The sequence below is a fragment of the Nicotiana tomentosiformis genome, chromosome 12 (assembly GCF_000390325.3).
Source record: "Nicotiana tomentosiformis chromosome 12, ASM39032v3, whole genome shotgun sequence".
Taxonomy (NCBI): domain Eukaryota; kingdom Viridiplantae; phylum Streptophyta; class Magnoliopsida; order Solanales; family Solanaceae; genus Nicotiana; species Nicotiana tomentosiformis.
In genome coordinates, this window is record NC_090823.1 from 11615546 (window position 1) to 11637684 (window position 22139).

General features: G+C 37.5%; 1 protein-coding gene across 3 annotated transcripts; it reads left to right on the forward strand.

Moving 5' to 3' along the window:
• The first annotated feature begins 5802 nt into the window (after positions 1 to 5802).
• LOC104101973 (putative F-box/LRR-repeat protein At3g18150) lies at positions 5803 to 11518 on the forward strand. Of its 3 annotated transcripts, XM_070191605.1 has the most exons (4): positions 5803 to 6315; positions 6846 to 7016; positions 7203 to 7259; positions 10942 to 11029. In XM_070191605.1, exons 1-3 carry the CDS (start codon positions 5950 to 5952, stop codon positions 7251 to 7253), a joined length of 588 nt encoding a protein of 195 aa, XP_070047706.1. In that variant the 5' UTR covers positions 5803 to 5949; the 3' UTR covers positions 7254 to 7259; positions 10942 to 11029. The 3 variants fall into 3 exon arrangements, with proteins under 3 accessions (XP_070047706.1, XP_018628220.1, XP_018628221.1); XM_018772704.3 differs by lacking the exon at positions 7203 to 7259 and having other exon boundaries at positions 10942 to 11518; XM_018772705.3 differs by having other exon boundaries at positions 7203 to 11081.
• The last annotated feature ends 10621 nt before the right edge of the window (positions 11519 to 22139 follow it).

Here is a 22139-nt window from a genome sequence, read left to right on the forward strand (position 1 = left end):
TAACACGTTATCAGCACGAGACTCTGCCATCTTGAGAAAATACTTTGAAAGTTTCAGAGGTACGAACTTTCTTTTTCTAAATAATGTGAAATCTTTCTAAACTTGAGTTTGTAGCCCTGGATATATCAGGCAAAAACTACATGTCTTGGGTGCTTGATACCGAAATTCATCTTGATGCGATGGGTCTGGCAGACACCATCAAGGATAAAAATCAGGCATCAAACCAAGACCATGCCAAAGCAATGATATTCCTACGCCATCACCTTGATGAGGGCCTGAAAATGGAATATCTTACTGTTAAAGATCCAGTCATACTGTGGAGTAATTTGAAAGATAGATATGACCACCTGAAGATGGTCGTTCTTCCACAGGCACGTTATGATTGGACTCATCTAAGGCTACAAGATTTTAAATCTATCCAGTGAGTATAATTCTGCTATGTTCAGAATTATTTCCCAATTGAAACTATGTGGTGATAATATTACTGATCATGATATGTTGGAGAAAACTTTCACCACTTTTCATGCCTCGAATATGCTCCTGCAGCAGCAATATCGAGAGATGGGATTCAAAAAGTATTCTGAACTTATCTCACATCTCCTTGTAGCCGAGCAACATAATGGGCTATTAATAAAAAACCATGAAAGCTGACCTACTGGTTCTTGTTCATTCCCAGAAGTGAATGAGACGAATTTCCACCAAGCCAAACGTGGAAGAGGACGTGGCCCCAGTCGTGGTCATGGCCGTGGTCGGGGAGAAAACTCTAATCGTGGTAATAATAATGCACCAAAGAACCCTCCTCATCACCAGCAGTGGAAAAGGAAGGAACAAAAGCATGAAGCGGTACAAACAGCAAAGCAAGAAAATGCATGCTATAGATGTGGAGGAAAAGGGCACTGGTCACGTATATGCCGTATGCCAAAGCACCTGGTTGAGCTATATCAAGCTTCCCTGAAGAAGACAGAGAAAAATGCTGAAGCAAATTTTATTTCTGAAGATAATTTAGACTTCATGCATTTGGATGTAGCTGATTACTTTGCACTCCCAGAAGGAGAAACAAGTCATGTGATCGGTAGTGAATCTGTAGAGATGTAAATATTTTAATTTCTGTTATTTGTAGTAGATAGTATAGTTATGTAATTGTTGTACATAAATAAAAGTTATAATGTTTACTATCATATTTATTTTGTTTATGTCATTTTGAAGAATATGAATAATCCTCAAATTATGTTTGGATCAAAGACCAATCATGAAGATATTTGTGTAGTTGATAGTGGAACAACTCATGCCATATTCAAAGATCAGAAATACTTTTCTTATTTGCATAAGGAAAAAGCAAATATTTCTACAATTTCTGGTAATATAAGTTTGATTGAAGGCTCCGGAAGAGCTATTGTATTTCTGTCTAAGGGAACAAAACTTATTATCGACAATGCATTGTACTCCTCCAAGTCCCGAAGAAACTTATTGAGTTTTATAGATATCCGCCGAAATGGGTATCATGTTGAGACAATAGATAAAATGAATGTGGAATATCTTTGTATTACAAAGAATATTTCTGGCCAGAAATGCATTGTAGAAAAGTTACCAACTTTATCTTCTGGCTTATATTATTCAAAGATTAGTACAGTTGAATCACACTCTATCGTAAACCAGAAGTTTACTCATTCAAATACATCAATAATGATGAGACGAATTACTGAAAATTCGAGTGGGCATCCATTAAAGAACCTAAAGATTCTTACAAATAATGAATTTTCTCGTGATACTTGTTATCAAGGCAAAATGATCACTAGACCATCACCAATGAAGGTTGGCATTGAGTCCCCTACCTTCTTAGAACGTATACATGGGGATATATGTAGACCTATTCACCCACCAAGTGGGTTGTTTAGATATTTTATGGTCCTAATAGATGCATCTTCAAGATGGTCTCATGTGTGCCTATTATCATCTCGCAACCTGGCGTTTGCAAAGTTATTAGCCCAAATAATTCTATTAAGGGCACAATTCCCAGATTATCCTATAAAGGCTATTCGCCTTGATAATGCTGGAGAATTCTCATCTCAAGCTTTTGATGATTACTGTCTATCAGTTGGGATAAAAGTTGAATATCTGGTAGCTTATGTTCATACTCAAATGGCCTTGCAGAGTCATTTATTAAACGACTGCAATTGATAGCAAGACCATTACTTATGAAAACAAAATTGCCCACCACTGTTTGGGGCCATGCTATCTTGCACGCAGCATCACTTATCCGTCTCAGACCAACACATTATAATAAATATTCTCCGTCACAATTAATTTTTGGTCATGAACCAAATATTGCCCATCTACGAATTTTTGGATGTGCTGTATATATGCCAGTAGCACCACCACAGCGCAGTAAGATGGACCCCCAAAGAAGGTTAGGAATATATATTGGGTTTGAATCACCCTCTATTATTCGCTATCTTGAACTATTGATGGGAGATTTATTTGCTGCTCGATTTGCAGATTGTCGATTTGATGAAACAAATTTCCCACAATTAGGGGGAGAGAAAAAGGAAATCAAAAGAGAAATTGTGTGAAAAGTTTCATCATTATCTCACTTTGATCCACGTACCCCTATATGTAATCAGGAGGTCCAGAAGATCATCCATTTACAGAATATAGCAAATCAAATGCCAGACGCATTTACTGATTTGAAAAGGATAACTAAGTCACATATCCCTACAGAGAATGTGCCTATCGGAATTGATATCCCAGCAGGACCATCTATTAGCATGAGAGCTAGTGAACCTAAAGCACGCCTGAAGCGTGGTAGGCCTATGGGTTCTAAGGATCGAAATCCTAGAAAAAGAAAATCGACAAATGATCAAAATAATATTATGAAGGGATCTCCTGAAGAGACCCAAGATCTGATTAGTTATGAGATTCCTGAAGAAATCAATAAACCTGAGGCTCAAGTGAGCGAGGAACTTTTAATAAGTTCTACTGGTGATGGGATTAATTTAAATCGATCTGAAATAGTGGTGGATAATATTTTTGCATATAATGTTACACTTAACATTATGCAAGATAGTGAGGATTTTGAACCCCGATCTGTCGAAGAATGTCAACAAAGATCTGATTGGCCAAAATGGCAAGGGGCAATTCAATCAGAATTGAACGCACTTGCTAAAAGAGAGGTCTTTGGACCAGTAGTCCAAACACCTGCTGGTATAAAATCAGTTGGTCATAAATGGGTTTTTGTGCGAAAAAGGAATGAGCAAAATGAAGTTGAAAGATACAAGGCTCGCCTTGTCGCACAAGGATTCTCACAACGACCTGGAGTCGATTATGAAGAAACATATTCACCCGTTATGGATGCCATAACATTTCGATATCTCATCAGTTTAGCCTTACGTGAAAGGCTTGAAATACATATGATGGATGTGGTTACAGCTTATCTGTACGGGTCACTTGATAATGAGATTTACATGAAAATCCCTGAAGGATTTAAAATGCCTGAAGCATATTCAAAATCTCGGAAAATGTACTCAATCAGATTACAAAGATCTTTGTACGGTTTAAAACAATCTGGGCGCATGTGGTATAATCGCCTCAGTGAATATTTGTTGAAAGAGGGTTACATAAATGATGTTATTTGTCCATGTATTTTTATAAAGAAAATGGCATTAGAATTTGTTATACTTGCTGTTTATGTTGATGACATAAATCTTGTTGGAACTCCAGAAGAGCTCCAAAAGGCAATTGAATATCTTAAGAAAGAATTTGAGATGAAAGATCTTGGAAAGACAAAACTTTGTCTTGGACTGCAAATTGAATATTTAGCAAATGGGATCTTTATGGACAAAGCGCACCCATTAAGTACGCCAATGGTTTTTCGATCACTTGAAGTGAATAAGGACCCGTTCCGACCTCCAGAAGAGGATGAGGAACTCCTGGGTCCTGAAACACCCTATCTCAGTGCAATTGGTGCACTTATGTATCTTGCTAATGCTACAAGGCCTGACATAGCATTTTCTGTTAATTTACTAGCAAGATATAGCTCTTCTCCTATACGGAGACATTGGAACGGGATTAAGCATATATTGCGATATTTAAAGGGAACTCTTGATATGGATTTATTTTATGCTAACAAAGATAGTGCAGATCTTGTTGGTTATGCAGATGCATGTTATTTATCTGATCCCCATAAAGCTCGATCTCAAACCGGATACGTGTTTACATGTGGAGGTACTGTCATATCATGGCGCTCCACAAAGTAGTCAATTGTTGCTACTTCTTCAAATCATGCTGAGATAATAGCTATTCATGAAACAAGTAGGGAATGCGTATGGTTGAGATCAATGATTCATTTTATTCAAGAAAAATGTGGTTTGGAGTGTGATAAAAAATCCACAATTTTATATGAAGACAATGCTGCATGCATAGCCCAATTGAAGGGAGGATTTATAAAAGGAGATAGAACGAAGCACATTTCACCAAAATTATTCTACACACACGATCTTCAGAAAAATGGTAACATTGATGTGCAGCAAATCCGTTCAAGTGACAATCCGGCAGATTTATTCACTAAATCTTTGCCAACTTCAACTTTTAAGAAGATGGTATACAAGATTGGAATGCGGAGACTCAAATATTTGAAACAAGGTTTTCATCAAGGGGAGTAAAATACGCGATGTACTCTTTTTTTCTTACTAAGATTTTTTTCCACAGGGTTTTCCTTATAAGGTTTTTAATGAGGCATCTAGAAATGCGTATTACTAAATATGTGTACTCTTTTTCCTTCACTAAGATTTTTTCACTAGGTTTTTCCTAGTAAGGTTTTAACGAGGCACAATACCTTTTAATGAACATCCAAGGGGGAGTGTTATGAAAATAATTATATTGTGGATGTTTATTTATTACTCCGCTATAGATAATCTTCCTGAAGAAGATTATCCATTTAGTACTCTGTTGAAATTTATCTACAAGCAGCTGATGCAGGCAGGTTGCAAGCAGCTCAATGAAATGATTTGCAGCAGCTTCTTATTAAACAGGCAGGTTGCAAGCAGCTCATGCAGACAGCTTACAAGCAGCTAAAGAAAAGCCTTGCAGCTGCTTCCTGAAAAGCCTTGCAGCTGCTTCCTTTCTTCTATAAATAGAGGACTTTTCAGTTCATTATGTACATGAATTTGAAGTTGAATAATATACCAATTTCTCTCTATACTTGTCTTTACTTTACCGTCTTTATTTTATAACAACAATTATATTTAGGTCTCTAATATTTATCATGACTTTATCATACCAATAAACTAAAAAAGGTACTTTTGTGTTATGCTAAATTTTGATATTATCTCATTTAAGTTGCCAAACTGACCTAAGTTACACTCAAATTACTTTACCAAACTGTAACTGAAAGTTGTACGCCATGGAAATGAAGAGGAAAGTCATGGCGAGAGGAGACCGAGATTGGCTCAGCGATTTACCCGACCCGATTCTACTCCACATTCTCTCTATGTTGTCGAACAGTAAAGCAGTTGTAAGAACCAGTGTATTATCCAGAAAATGGAGGTTTCTTTGGATGTCTGTTCCAATATCACTCGATTTCCACTTCCCAATTGGTGGAAGCGAAAATGACAATCTCTTTTACTTGGCTTCCACCCATAGAGAGCTTATTATTGGAGGAATTGCGAGAAAATCCAGAAATTCTGGGTCTGGCGCCTTAGGTACGAGGATCGTTTTTCTAAAGATATTGATTTATGGGTACATTTTGCAATTAAAGTTGCTAATGTTGAAAGTTTTGCACTTGGAATTATCAATACAAATCACCAAAGATATGAGTTTCCTCAATTTGCATATAAAAATAATTCATTGAGGGATTTGGCTTTACGGTACTGCCAACTCAACCCTACTGGTAGTGTTTATTGGAGTAGTCTCGTTTCTCTTTCACTTGTGTCCTTGCCTTTGACTGATGGTGTAATGGAAAAGGTATTATCTGGTTGCCCTAACTTGGAGTGCTTGGAACTGGATAGTGTTTCGGGCATTCATCGTTTGGAAATCAGCTCTGTGAAGCTGAGAGGATTGAGCATACAAGATTACATAAATGAGAATCCTGACCTTTGGCTCGAAATATTAGCCCCTTTTATTCAAAATTTGCAACTTTTGGGGTACTGCAATGAGATACGTATCCGGCAGGGAAATGTGGCTTCACTTGTCACTGCAGTCCTTCGTTTAACTTTTGATTTTGGGAATCACGACTTGGAGAAGGAGTGTAACTATTTGAAGGAACTTCTTCACAGTGTTGCCCATGTCGAGAATCTTGAATTGGGTCCTTGGTGCATTGAGGTTTAGTCATACTTTGGTGCATTGAGGTTTAGTCATACTTCACTATCCAAAATTCAGATAATTTTTTGTTGTTGTTTTGGGACTTTTTATTTGATATTGAATCATCCGCTTAATAACATTAACAAGCCATTACTTAGGATAATCGGGTAACCAGTTAGGTACTAAAGAATTACATTCTCATGGCCAATTTGGTTGGACAGTGTTAGGTGATTGAAATAAGACCTTTTGAACAAAATCTTAGATGATGAACTGCGATAGTAAAATGTTTGCTATGGAAAGAACAGGTTTTTTGAATTAAATTGGGATTGTTTTACATTGATCATACTCTTTAAGTCATGTGAACAGGTTTTTTGAAATTTTGAAAAGTCCATCTTCGGATTTCCAAACCAACCTTGAACTCTTTGATGTGGAAAAACAGTCGCATAGTCCAAGTTGTTTTTATGAATTATTCAACAATTTCCATTTGATTTGATAACTATGTCGCATTTCCTTATTTTGACATATTGTGGTTTATCTATTTGGTTTATAAGTGCCTTTCCATATTGGAGTTGAAAGGGTGGCAGTCTCCGCCATCAAGCCGGAAATTCTTAAAGCTTAACGCAGACTTGGAATCATTGGACTTCCCTGGAATTTGCAGCATTCTACAGAGTTCATCAGATCTTGAGACATTGGTCATTGACTGGGGCGATGACAGGCCAAGAGTAAGTTTCCTTTAGACCTTTATTTTTGTTACTTCATGTTATCAATGTCAAACAACTATTAGTGGAAAGAGAAGACAATGTATATCAACATATTTCTGATCTTACGTACTTTAGGAAAAAACTCTTAAACCTTTTTTTACGTCCTCTTTTTTTAAGTTTAAACCACATACTTGGCATTTTTCATAGATAATGACAAAAAGTTACAAAGAGGCGGACTTGACTGGCTTACTTCTTTAAAGAAAGGTAAATACAACCAGTTCAATCCTCAAGTAAAGAGAAGATTGAAAAGGTCCAATGGTTATTGCTTCTAACCTTTGGAGATTTGCTCCCCTGTACATTGTTTCCATAAGAACCTAAAAACGAAAAAGTGAGGTCACAAAAGGATCTAACTAGGAAGTTCATCTTGTTGCATTATTGGAGGTAAGCTTGCACTTTCTGTCAAATTCTGAAGGAAGGGAGCTGACAGTTGTCAACCCTTAAGTGCCCTGTAGCTTCTCTTTATAGTGACATAAAGCTGAAAATTTTCTTCTCTGCAACAAGTGTCTCACTTGAATCATCTCTTTAGTATCTTCAACAATAGGTTAATAACGCCAAGAAATTTTTGCAACTCCCTTGACACATTCACAATAAGTAAAGGGTCATCGTCCACCAAATATTTCTAATACAACGTTCAAGACACCATTTAAGCTCATAGGGAAGTGCAAATGCTTAGCATATTGTTTGTTTGTTCCATTGCCTAGTGGGACTGCATATGAAATAAATAATATCACCAGAAGGGTTACTCATTATGCCACCTGATCCACAGTGTCCGTGTCTGCAACTGCCATCCGTGTTTAGTTCTACCAATCCTAGATCAAGTTTGCACCATTTTATTATAGTGGTTGTCCATCGAGGTGAGTAGTTCTCTATATGTTCACAGAAATTCTCCAGGTAATGTATAGTTCAAATTCTGCTTTTCTAGTCCCGTTAAATCTTCTGCAGCTGCATGCTTATTGTTGCTTTTTTGTGTACGGTGTGCATCGGAACTTTTTTGTTCTCTCAATTTATTTTCCTCAAGAAAATAGTTCAACTTGAGTTGCTTTGATAGAAATTTCATGTTGTCACTGTCAAAATTCTTCTTTCATGCGTCCAGTTCTACAGTCAATTTTTTTGTAGCTGTTGGTTTTTTAACAGATGAGGCAGCAAAAAGATTTAAAGTATTGATTGAAAAATGTCTCTCAATAATTTTATTAAGCTTAACAAGGCTTTAAATAGCCAATTTAAAAACAGAATCTGCAGATAATCAGGAGAATAAATATTCAAATTCAAAAACCTAAACTATCTCAACTAACTTATCCTATTAGATTTAAATTTAAACAAAGACCCCCCCCCCCCATGACTAAACTACTTATTATTCTAGTAAATCAAATATCAGCAGTAGCAAATGCAAAATCCAATACTTTATTATTCTATTAGACCTTTATTTTTGTTAGTTCTTGTTATCAATACCAAACAACTACTAGTGGAAGAAGAATATGTTACATATTAACACATTTCTAATCTCAAGTACTTTAGGGAAAAAAAATTATCATATATAATGATAAGAAGGTTACAAAGAGGCAGACTTGACTGCTTTACCTTTTCAAAAAAAAAGGTAGAAATTGAACTGTTCAACCCTCAAAAGAAGATTGAGAAAGGTTCAATGTTTGACAGAAGTATCAGATTTAAGCCCCAAATGTGTAAGCAAAAAAAGTGATTGGACTCCTGTTTACGATGTGAAATATAACTAGCTTAAGTACTTGATAAGCTTTACAGCAATAGCTTCTAACTGTGGAGAAAATATGAGTATTCTCAAGGGACATGTGAACTCACAAGAAAAATCTAACTGGGAAGTTCATCTTGTTGCATAATTGGAGGTAAGCTTTGGGCTTTCTTTTGAACTGAAGGAAGGGAGCTTCCACTTGTACCTCTTGGTAGTGAGTAGGGGTGGCAAAATGGTTAAAAGAAAACAGTTATCCACCCATACTATCCATTAAAAAATTGGTTGGATAATGAACTTATTAGAAACAAGTCAAATATGGATAAAAACCTTATTATTAGAAAATGGGTAACCAATGTGTTTTACTTTTACATTAGCAAGGCCTCAAAATTGGGGTTCCTCAAAATTTTGGGAGACTAGGAATTCTTCCAAAAGTGATCATATTCAAGAAGTCATGGATAATTTATCTGTTTTTGCATTATCTGCTTTCGACTCGTCTATATCCGCCCCGCCCGTTTGACACCCCTAGTAGTGAGTTAAACTTGTGATCAGTGATGAAAAGGCTGACATTTTGAACGGTTTGGTTACAATTTGTGAAATGACTTCTATTTCCTCTTCAGGTTTGGATATTTCCTTTTTTGTTTGTCCATGATTTCAACTTTTTGCCTTATTGTGAGTTGTGGAGATTACTATTACTCAGTATATGTTTTCATCCGGTTTGAATTAATGGGTTTTTAGAAATTATTTTACTAGTTCAGCTCTGTTCTCATCATTTGTCTTTAAGCTCAAGACTTTCTGTTTGTTCTCCCATCTTTGGAGAACACAAGAATTATTTGCATCTTTGTATTGCTATGTGTTTGAATTTAGAGCTGGAACTCTTATGAATAGACTGAACCATGTAGCCAACTTCTTTTTATTTATTTATATGTAAGGTAAATTTCATAAATGGAAAGGACGACACTAAGAAAGTGCGTCTAAATTTACACATTGTGCAACTCCCTGATCATATCTAACAAGGAATCTACATTATCTACATAGGCCAAAAAACTAGCAAGGAAATACAACTAAACTTAAGGCTATATATATTCCTCCTTTTGCCTTAAAAAATTCTGTGGTTTAAATAGTCTCCAACTTGTTGTCAAACATCCAGTTGCAACTCCTATATGTTGGGGGACAGCAAAGAATTATTAGCGTTTTTGGTATTGCTCTGTTCTCATCATTTTTCTCTAGCTTCTCTTGGTAGTAAGTGAAAGCTGAAAATTTTCTTCTCTGCGTCCAATTGGTGGCTCTATCCAGCTAAAGAATCAGCCACACCTTGGCGTCTTTACCTTAATTCAACTTTATAATCTCTTCCATAATAGGTTCATTGTGCCAAGAAGGTTTTGCAACTCCCTTAACAGCATTCACAATAAGTTAAGAGTCGGTTTCCACCCAAATGTTTCTAAGACCATTTTTAGGACAACTTCTAAGCCCATAGGAAAGTGCAAATGCTTCAGCCGTATTGTTTGTTCCATGGCCTAGTGAGTGCTTATGTGAACAGTTCCTCGCTTTGTATCTGCTCCACATTGTCCTTGTCTGCAATTGCCATTCGTTTTTAGTTTTACGCATCCTTGATGTGGTTTGCAATATTTTACAACAGCGCTTGTCCATTAAGGTGAGTATTTCTCAATGTATTCACAGAGATTGCTCCAGGTAATGCATAGTTCAAATTCTGGAAATTTCATTTGAATGCTCTTTTTGCAAGGATTTCAGAATCTGCGTTATAGTCTTGAAAGTTGATGGATTCTCTTTGCTAAATCTGCTGCCGCAGTTTGCTTATTATTCTTTTTATTTTTTATATAACTAATATTATGCTTGAGTTGCTTAGATTGAGAAATTTCATATTGTTACTATCAAAAATGATTCTATGAGTAAGCAAGTTCGACAGCCAACTTTTTTGTAGTTATAGGGGAGGATAGCACTCAGTACTCACCTTCATGCTAGGAGATAAAGGATTGGCTTCAATGAAGCTTTGAAACATCTTTTTTCTTGTTTGCATGTACCACTTTGTAACATTTGCGAAGCACTTGACATGTTCCTTGAATCTAGAAATTCATCACCTTTTTATTTTATTCACAATCAACTCCTTGGATTTCTACGTCCATCTAAGGAGAATAAACGGTTAATATAGCAGATTTTTTCCTGCAGGAGGTACTGTCAAAGTACACAAATGAGGATGAACAGTGCAAGAGGTTTGAGACATATAATTTTAACAGCTCATTGCTATATTTAAAGACCATCAAGATCATTAACTTTGATGGAACACTAAGTGGAGAGAAGTCTATACTGCCATATATAAAATATATTCTCAAGAAGGCAACAGTGTTAGAAAAGTTCGTCATTGCAGCCAAATTGAGAGGGAGAGATGTGCCTCCGGATTATGTTAAAATGGCACAGGAGTTCCAAAGCTTTCCAAGATCCTCTGCACACGCTTCAGTTGTCTTTTCATATTGATAACATTTGGCCCCTATCATTTGATTCGATTGCGACATACCTTGCTGTTACTTTATGTTTGAAACTGGTTTTTGTAGCTTTTATAGAGAATGTTAAGATTGTAGTTGTCTTTTTCCAAGGAGTTGTTAGTAGCTCTTGATGTCTAAGTCACAGCGTGCGAAAGCTTTCGCTAAATGTTTTATGATTTCTATTATTTTGGCTGAATGTTGATCATGTTTTTATACTATGATATTTTAAGGCTGAAAACCATTTTATGGGAATAGTATTTCCAGCTTTACTTATCTTATTATATCGCTATTGTTACTGTTTGTTGCTACTGTTTTTCATTTCTCCTTGAGCCAAGTGTCTTCGGAACAGTCTCTCTACCTCCACAAGGTATGGATAAAGTCTACGTATATACTACAGTTCTCAAACCTTACTTGTGGGATTATACTGCGTATATTTTGATGTTGTTATTGTTGTAGTTGTTGTTGTAGTATTTCAAGATTCATTACGTGTCCATGGACTTGTTTCTCTGTGTTATTTTTTATTGGAAAAAATATTTATGGACATGAAAGACGAAACGATTTTGAAGTTAGTTTCGATTTTTAGAAATTTTGTGGACGTGAAAAACCTTACTATTTGTTCTCTTAATATGATTCCAAATGAAAAATCTATTGCTCAATGGTTCTCCTCAAGATAAGGAAGATGAAACGATTTTGAAGTTAGTTCCGATTTTTAGAAATTTTAATTTTGGATTTTGCAACTGAAAAGCAAGACAGGAGTAGGGGCAATAAATAAAGGATACTTTCCTATCCTTAGACCTTGGTCTAATATTACTTTTTCTATTACGAAAATAACAGTTTTGTTTTTCGTTTTTTCCCTCGACTCTTAACTGAATTCGAATTGACGGGTAATTTAAACAACAAATTTAAATTTTTTTCAAGAATAATTTGGACACTATTTAGTTTATGCGTGAGCTTCGTTAATTTCAACGACGAGACAATTTACTAATGGTATGGCATGAATAGACAAAAATTGTAATGGAGAACAATATTTCGAATAGTACATGTACAAATTGAATTATTTTTCATAAATAACTTGAGATGTATATAATAAAAATAGTGACAATATTATTTAGGTCTCTAATATTTGTCATGACTTTATCTTACCAATAAACTAAAAAAAGTACTTTTATGTTATGCTAAATTTTGATACTACGGTCAAACTTCTATATAACATCGTTTGTTTTGATATTTTTTGGCTTTTGTAGTGACTAGTTGTTACACACCTATAACAGTATTTGACGTTTGAATATATTTTGGATGTTATAAACAAAAATTATTCAAAAATTAATTTTTTTAGTGTTACACAAAAGATAAGAAAATTATTCAAATTTAAATACCCGAAAGATATGTAAATTTTAGTAATTAAATATTAAAGAAAACACATTATTAATAAATTCGTAGAATATTTAAACTCTAAAACATACATTTTTAATCTACTAGATGATTAAATTATTTTAAGAGTGATGAAAAAACTCCATAATTGTAATTTATTTTGTAGATTCCAGTCTCTTATGTCCAAACTTTAAGGTAATCTAAGAATCCTAGTTCAGAGAGTTGTTATGTTAATGCAGCTTGAACTTTTTCACAGGGCACGAACAATCCCTATTGTTGATTTTGGCCAATACTTTGCTGACTCTTTCCATCTTGTGATATCCTAGGCGAATCTTATATCAATAAAATATGGGAGAGATGTTGGGTATATAAGTAGATAGGCCTTAGACCCTAGTGACGTATTTTAAAGCCGTGCGAGCTTAGGCAAAAAACGGACAATATCACTAGTGTGGTGGGTTGTTACATATGGTATTAGAGCCACTCCACGTGCAACCTTGAACAGTGATGGGGCAAACCTCACGAGGATGCTGAGTCCCTGGGGGGAGGGTGCATGTGACACCCTAGGCGAATCTTGCATCGATAAAACACGGGAGAGATGCTGGGTATATAAGTAGACAGACCTTAGATCCGAGTGACGCGTTTTAAAGCCGTGCGATCTTAGGTCCAAAGCGGATAATATCACTAGTGGGTTGGGTTGTTACATATTGTTATACCATGTGCGTCCTAAGGTAACGTATAATGAATATGAGACTTGTTAATCATGATTTAAATGAGTTTAAAATCATAATATGACTATATGTCATGTTTGGATAAACCATATAGAGTTTGGGAAAAATCGGATTAAAGTTGCCAAAAAACCAACTAAGGATTTGCCCTGTAACAGAGCTTTTTGAGAAATACATTTCGTGTGCTATATGAGGTTTTTTTTGGGACATATTATATACCAAATTGAAGGTCTTGGAATGTAATTTCCAACGCTCTTAACCGTTCGTTCATACGATATCCGGATAAAAGGATATAATCGTCGGAAGATGGGCAAATCAGAGGGTGCCACGCTAGCACCTTTTGACTTTTCAAATGTTATATATGTTTTAACTCGTCTCTCTCTCTTTAGTTTTACAGTGAATCTGACCAGAGAACATCATAAAAATAGTTCTTGAGCTCTCTAATAGTGCTTCAAATAATACCGGCATCCCGGGTACGAAATCGAGAAACGATAATATTAGAACGATCCCTACGACGTAAGTATCACTATATCGCCTCTCTTTTTCTTTGTAGTTTGAGTTTTGGAATGTATTTAATAGTTAATAGAAATTCCTAATTTCTATATTTAAGCTTTAAAATATCAAGAAAAGTTGATAAATTCATTTTCTAATAGTTAGACCTCACGGGACGGTGATCGAAAACCGTGAGTTCGAGTTATTTGACTTGTAGTGGACTGTTTTGTGGGTTGTTTCGTGTTGCTTTTGGGCTGTCTATTGTGCTTCTGATTTATGGAGTTTGGAAGGATAAAAAGGAGCGTGGAGAAATGCCACATGTGGTAAGGTAGTAGGTTGGTCGCTCGTTGTTGTAGTTACATGCTAATTGATAACTTGTTGATTGAGTGTATTATGGTATATTTGGGAGTTTTGTTGTATTGAAGGTCCCGAATTGTAATTAGGTTGGTTTTGAGTTGCTGGTTGTATTATGTTTGTATCTCGCCTATAGTAAGCTTGAGGGAGCAGTAAAATCAGGAGAAATGCTGCCCGTTTTATTTTAGAATCGAGTTATCGTTTGAGATACGTAATATACTACCGCCATCTAAATTGTACACGCATTTCTTTGTTATAGGGTTGGCGCGCTAGTTGTCATAAGCTTGTTGTTGAGTTGCATTGACAACTTGAGGTATGTTAAGGCTATCCCTTCTTTCTTTTTGGCATGATCCAAATGATACAAACGAAACGAGCAAAATACGCAACTTTCATAAATGACTATATTCATAGAAATACTAGGGGTGTCTATATTCTTGATTCCCTATGTGAATTATTATTATATCCTCTATTCATGGGTCTCAGAAAAATACGTATTTGATAAAGTTTGTCCGAAAGGCTTATTAATTTTATGATAGTCGAGAAATCTTATTAACGTATTTCTTATGCATTTCATGCATTTATACATGTACATTGACCCAAGACCAGAAGGCGTTATATATGCATATATTATATATATATATATATGGGATATGAAAAAAGGTTACGGCGTTATATATGCACCACCACCTGATCAGCTGGTATATGTTGATGATTTTTCCCACAGTGGCCGAAATGATATGATGGGATGCCCTCAGAGGCTTGATGATGTTATGTACACCTATACCTATGCATAATACGACATTTACACGTACATGCATGACATTATAAATGTTTCAGGATTCACAAAGTTATTTAGACTCACAGGTGGAATTCTTTACCCCATGTTTTATCTATGTCTTTTATGTACTGATTTTCATGCTTTACATACATAGCACATTATTCGTACCGACGTCCCTTTTTGCCTGGGGATGCTGAGTTTCATGCCCACAGGTGCAGGTAGACTGGCTGACGTTCCCCCTTCTTAGGATCATTGATCAACGAGAGTTGGTGTTTTCTATTTGATCTAGAGCTGCTTTGAGTTTTGGTAAGATGTGTTTGCATACATATATGGGTACGACGGGGCCCAGTCTCATCCTTTATACAGTTGTACACTCTAATAGAGGTCTGTAGACAGTCATGTATAGTTATATAGTATGTGGCCTTGTCGGCTCGCCCTACTGTATTCCGTATATATATATATGTATGTATATATGTCTTTTGGGCATGTTTTCTCACGTAGGTTGTTCATATGAATTAGTAGTTTATTTCCAGATGTTATACATGACCTATACTTATTTCATGTTTATATCTTAGATGAATGCTTAGGGGTGTTCGATAGGTAGAACTCAGGCACTTGTCATGGCCCATCGGTTTGGGTCATGACAAAAGTGATATCAGAGCAATTCTGTCCTAGGGTTGTCTACAGACCATGTCTAGTAGAGTCTTGTTTATGGGTGTGTTATGCATCACACTTATAGACATGAGGCTACAAGACATTTAGGATGGTTACTTTTCTTTCTTATCTTAGATCGTGCGATATAAGAATTCATTTTCCTAACAACATGTTATGTTTTCAGCGATGCCCAAGAAGGCTACATCCGCCAGAAGGGCAAGTCCGTGGATGATGAGACTACAAGTAGAGCACCACGAGTTACCAGGTTTCGGGGAGAGTCGCATAGTGAGACTCCATCTCAGACTTCACATACCCTGCCCTTTCTAGAGGAGATCCGAGGGGCACCGACTCCAGCACCCGCTCCAGTACCCCCAACTCCTCATCCAAATGCACAGGGTCAAGAGATGAGAGATGTTATTCAGTTATTGACTCTATTAGTGGCCACACAGGCTCGGCGCTAGGAGGTAGGTATTGGTCATGCAGATAGCTTTGAGGGTAATGAAGGCCACTACGACTGAGTCAGTTGAGCTAGCTTCCTATAGACTTCGGGATGTTGCAATTAATTGGTGCGAGTCTTGGGAGTTGTCCAGAGGTGAGGATGCCCTTCCAGCAGTATGGCAGAATTTTACAGAGGCTTTTCTTCGTCATTATTTGCACCAGAGCTTAGACGGGCCAGAGTTGATAGGTTCTTGACCCTTCCACATGGTAATATGAGTGTTCGAGAGTACAACCTTCAGTTTGATTCTTTGGCTAGGTATGCTCTCACTATTGTAGTTAAGATGGAGGATCGGGTTCACCGGTTCGTGATGGGGTTGGAGCCGCACCTGCTCAATGACTGTATGTCGGTCTCACTTCATCCAGGCATTGATATTTCTCGTATTCAGGCATACGCTCAGGGTGTAGAGGAGCGTAAGCAGAAGCAGAGGGCCGATCGTGAGCATGATAGGGGCCAGAGTAAGAGAGCGAGATCTTCAGGTCCTTCTGGTGAGTTTCGAGGTGGTCAGAGACAACAGTATCCAAGGTATCCAGCTCAGCCATCAGCTAGTGCACCCCCTCAGTTTTCCGGCAGGATATTTGATCGTTCTACATATTCAGGGCCCAATCAAAGTTCTAGGGCCTCTCGTTCTCAGTATATGGGTGAGTCAAGTCAGATGAGGCCACCCTTGCCACGATGTGCTCAGTGTGGTAAGCAGTATGTCGGGCAGTGCCTCGAGGGGTTGGGTGTTTGTTATACTTAAGGTTATCCAGGACACGTTATGAGATATTATCCGACGAGAGGTGGTGCAAGTATAATTCAGCCAGGGGGATCTATAGCTGGTTTGTCATCATCAGTATGCCCCCCTGGGCAAGGATCACAGGCACCAGCTGGTCGTGGTAGAGGCAGAAGTGGAGCATCTAGCTCGAGCGGTCCTTAGAACCGTATCTATGCCTTAGCGGGTCGACATGATCATGAGTCATCACCTGATGTTGTTACAGGTATCTTATCAGTATCCGCATATTATGTATACGCATTGATTGATTCAGGTTTTACCTTATCGTACGTCACTCCGTTGGTTGCTAGTAAGTTTGGGATAGAACCTGAGTTGATTGAACCTTTTGATGTGTCTACACCTATTGGGGATCCAGTGATATCTAGACGGGTATATAAAGACCGTATAGTAGTAGTTCATAATCGTTCTACAGTAGCAGACCTGATTGAGTTAGATATGGTGGAATTTGATGTTATAATAGGTATGGATTGGTTGGCTTCTTGTTATGCGAACGCTGATTGTAGATCAAAGATGGTTCGATTACAGTTTCCAGGGGAGCCAATTCTAGAGTGGAAAGGTAATACTGCATCGCCGAGAGGTAGGTTTATTTCCTACTCAAGGCAAGGAAGATGATCAGAAAGGGCTATATTTATCACTTAGTTTGGGTACAGGATGTGAAAGCAGAGTTACCGACCCTTCAATCTATCCCGGTGGTTAATGAGTTTCCCGATGTTTTTTTCCGATGAGCTTCCAGGCCTTCCGCCAGAGAAGGAGATTGAGTTTTCTATTGACACATTGCCAGATACTTAGCCAATATCTATTACTCCTTATAGAATGGCACATGCAGAGCTGAGAATGTTGAAAGAACAACTGAGGGATTTGCTTGAAAAAGGCTTTATCAGACCCAGTACATCACCGTGGGGAGCACCTGTGTTATTTGTGAGAAAGAAAGATGATTCCTTTCTGATATGTATTGATTACAGACAGTGTAATAAGGCGACGATCAAGAATAAGTACCCGCTCCCGAGGATTGATGATTTATTTGATTAGTTACAGGGTGCTAGGTGTTTCTCGAAGATAGACTTGAGGTAGGGGTACCATCAGGTAAGGGTTAGAGAGAAATATATTTCAAAGACAACATTCAGGACCAGATACGGGCACTTTGAGTTTCATGATATGTCGTTCAGCTTGACCAATGCCCCAACGGTATTCATGGACTTGATTAACCGTGTGTTCAGGCCCTTTCTAGATCTGTTCGTGATTGTATTTATAGATGATATTTTGGTTTATTCTAGTTCAGAGGTTGAGCATGTAGATCATTTGCGTACTGTGTTTAGAGATCTACAAGAAAGGAAGTTGTATGCAAAATTCTCCAAATGTGAATTCTTGTTGAATTTTGTAGCCTTCCTTGGTCATATTATTTCGGGTGAGGGTATCCGGGTCGATACACAGAAGATTGAGGCAGTGAAGACTTGGCCTAGACCCACGACACCGACAGAGGTTCGTAGCTTCCTGGGTTTGGCAGGTTATTACAGGAGGTTTGTAGAGGGGTTTTCTTCCCTTTCAGCACCATTGACAAAGTTGACTTAGAAGGCAACCAAGTTTCAGTGGACTGATGCTTGTGAGCGGAGTTTCCAGGCATTGAAGGACAGATTGACTTCAGCACCGGTTCTGACACTTCCAGAAGGGACCGATGGTTATGCTATCTATTGTGACGCTTCAGGCGTTGGATTGGGTTGTGTATTAATGCAGCATGGTAAGGTTATCGCTTATTCTTCTAGACAACTAAGAAACCACGAGAAAAATTACCCGACCCACGATTTAGAGTTAGCCGCGGTGATTCATGCACTAAAGATGTGGAGGCACTATTTGTATGGCATTCATGTTGATATCTATGCGGACCATAAGAGCCTTCAGTATATATTCAAGCAAAAGGAATTGAATTTACGTTAGAGGCGATGGTTGGAGCTACTAAAAGACTATGATGTTGATATTTTATACCATCCAGGAAATGCGAATGTAGTAGCCGATGCCGTCAGCCATAGATCTGTGGGTAGCTTATCATATTTACAGCCAGAGAAGAGTTGGATGGCTTGTGAGATTCATCAGCTAGCTAATCTTGGAGTTCTATTATTAGATTCAGGTGGTACCAGAGTTATTATTTAGGACATGGCAATATCCTCTCTAGTAACTGAAGTGAAGGAACACTAGTATGAAGATCCTGTGCTAGCTCACTACAAAGATACAACCCCTCAAAAGGAGAAGACACCATTGGAGATTACAGGAGATAGAGTCCTCAGATATCGAGATCGATTATGTGTTCCTAATGTAGCAGGGTTGTGCCAGCAGGTTATGGGAGAAGCTCACTATTCTCGTTATTCTATTCATCCAGGTAGCAACGAAGATGTATCATGATATCATGGGAATATACTGGTGGGACAGAATGAAGAAGGATATAGCAGAGTTTGTTGCTCAGTGCCCTAATTGTCAGCAGGTTAAGATTGAGCATCAGAAACTAGGTGGATTATTGCAAGCTATATAGATTCCGACTTGGAAATGGGAAGTGATTAACATAGATTTCATCAATGTCTTACCTCGTACCCAGCGTAAGTTCGATTCTATATGGGTTATTATTGATAGACTTACAAAATTAGCCCATTTTCTGCTTGTCAGGACTACGTATTCAGCAGAGGATTATGCAAGGATTTACATTAAGGAGATAGTACGACTTCATGGTGTCCCTATATCTATTATCTCAGATAGAGGTGCTCAGTTTACAGCTAATTTTTGGAGGTCCTTCCAAAAAGGATTGGGGACTCAGGTGAGTCTTAGTATAATATTTCATCCCCAGACATACGGCCAGGCTGAGCATACTATTCAAACACTGGAAGATAGGCTACGAGCTTGTGTGATGGACTTCAGGGGTAGCTGGGATGATCATTTTCCACTTATTGAGTTCGCATATAATAATAGTTATCATTCCAGCATTCAGATGGCTCCATATGAAGCTCTTTATGGACGAAAGTGTAGGTCACCTATCGGATGGTTCGAAGTTGGGGAAACTAAGTTAGTAGGACCAGAGTTGCTACAACAGGCAGTTGAGAAGATTAAGCTTATACGGGAAAGGCTATTAGCAGCTCAGAGTCATCAGCAGTCATATGCAGATAATCGACGACGAGACTTGGAGTTTCAGGTAAATGACTGGGTATTCCTAAAGGTATCACCGATGAAAGTCGTTATGAGATTCGATAAGAAATGAAAGCTTAGACCTCGGTACATTGGACTTTATAAGATCATACGCCGAGTAGGCCAAGTAGCATATGTGTTAGACTTGCCTTCCAACTTGGAGTCAGTACATCCAGTTTTTCACGTGTCTATGCTCCGCAAGTGTATTGGAGATCCTTCTAGAGTCGTTCCAGTTGACAATGTTCAGGTCACAGAGCAGCTATCATATGAGGAAGCTCCCATTTCTATACTAGATAGACAAGTTCGGAGATTGAGAACTAAGGACGAAGCTTCAGTTAAAGTACTTTGGAGGAAGCTGAAGAAAACATGAAGTCTAGGTATCCTCACTTGTTTTCGCTTCCGGGGGAGGATCGGACTGAGACATCACTGCCTTAGGTACGTATATGGTACTTGATTCTTATGTTAGTTAATGCCATTGATCGTGTGAGACCATTGGTGTTATTGTTGATTGTGGCCCTGTGTGGCTTTGTATTATTGGATTTTCTGTCTGACAGTTTGATAGTGGCAACATTACAGAGGAGACTCTGCCAAAAATTTCTATAAATATCTCGGAGTTTAACATTCGAGGATGAATGTTTCTAAGGGGGAAAGATTGTTACACCCTATGCGTCCCAAGGTGATGTATAATGAATATGAGACTTGTTAATCATGATTTAAATGAGTTTAAAGTCATAATATGACTATATATGATGTTTGGATAAACAATATAAAGTTTGATAAAAATCGGATTAAAGTTGCGGAAAAACCAACTAAGGATTTGCCCTGTAACAGAATGTTTTGAGAAATAAATTTCGTGTGCTATATGAGGTATTTTTTGGGAAATATTATATACCACATTGAAGGTCTTGGAATTTAATTTCCAACGCTCTTAACCGTTCGTTCATATGATATCCGGATAAAAAGATATAAGCGTCGGAAGATGAGCGAATCAGAGGGTGCCAAGCTAGCACCTTTTGACTTTTCAAATGTTATATATGTTTTAACTCGTCTCTCTCTCTCTCTTTAGTTTTACACAGAATCTGACCAGAGAATACCATAAAAATAGTTCTTGAGCTCTCTAATAGTGTTTCAAATAATACTAGCATCCCGGGTACGAAATCGAGAAGCGATAACATTAGAACGATCCCTACGACGTAAGTATCGCTATATCGCCTCTCTTTTTCCTTGTAGTTTGAGTTTTGGAATGTATTTAATAGTTAATAAAAATTCTTAATTTCTATATTTAAGCTTTAAAATATCAAGAAAAGTTGATAAATTCGTTTTCTAATAGTTAGACCTCACGGGACAGTGATCGGAAATCATGAGTTCGAGTTATTTGACTTGTAGTGGACTGTTTTGTGGGCTGTTTCGTGTTGCTTTTGGGATGTCTATTGTGCTTCTGATTTATGGAGTTTGGAAGGATAAAAGGGGCATGGAGAAATGCCACATGTGGTAAGGTAGTAGGTTGGTCGCTCGTCGTTGTAGTTACAGGCTAATTGATAACTTGTTGATTGGGTGTATTATGGTATACTTGGGGTTTTTGTTGTATTGAAGGTCCCGAATTATAATTAGGTTGGTTTTGAGTTGCTGATTGTATTATGTTTGTATCTCGCCTATAGTAGGCTTGAGGGAGTAGTAAAATCAGGGAAAATGCTGCCCGTTTTATTTTAGAATCGAGTTATCGTTTGAGATATGTAATATACTACCGCCATCTAAATTGTACACGCATTCTTTTGTTATAGGGTTGGCGCGCTAGTTGTCATAAGCTTGTTGTTGAGTTGCATTGACGACTTGAGGTATGTTAAGGCTATCCCTTCTTTCTTTTTGGCATGATTCAAATGATACCAACGAAACGAGCAAAATACGCAACTTTCATAAATGACTCTATTCATAGAAATACTAGGGTTGTCTATATTCTTGATTCCCTATGTGAATTATTACTATATCCTCTATTCATGGGTCTCAGAAAAATACGTATTTGATAAAGTTTGTCCGAAAGGCTTATTAATTTTATGATAGTCGAGAAATCTTATTA

Excerpts from the sequence above, each read along its gene's own strand:
- LOC104101973 (XM_018772704.3), top strand. The coding sequence starts at position 5,950 with ATGGAAAAGGTATTATCTGGTTGCCCTAACTTGGAGTGCTTGGAACTG. Across the intron at positions 6,316-6,845 it reads TGGGTCCTTGGTGCATTGAG|TGCCTTTCCATATTGGAGTT; the intron begins GTTTAGTCATAC and ends TTGGTTTATAAG. Across the intron at positions 7,017-10,941 it reads GGGGCGATGACAGGCCAAGA|GAGGTACTGTCAAAGTACAC; the intron begins GTAAGTTTCCTT and ends TTTTTCCTGCAG.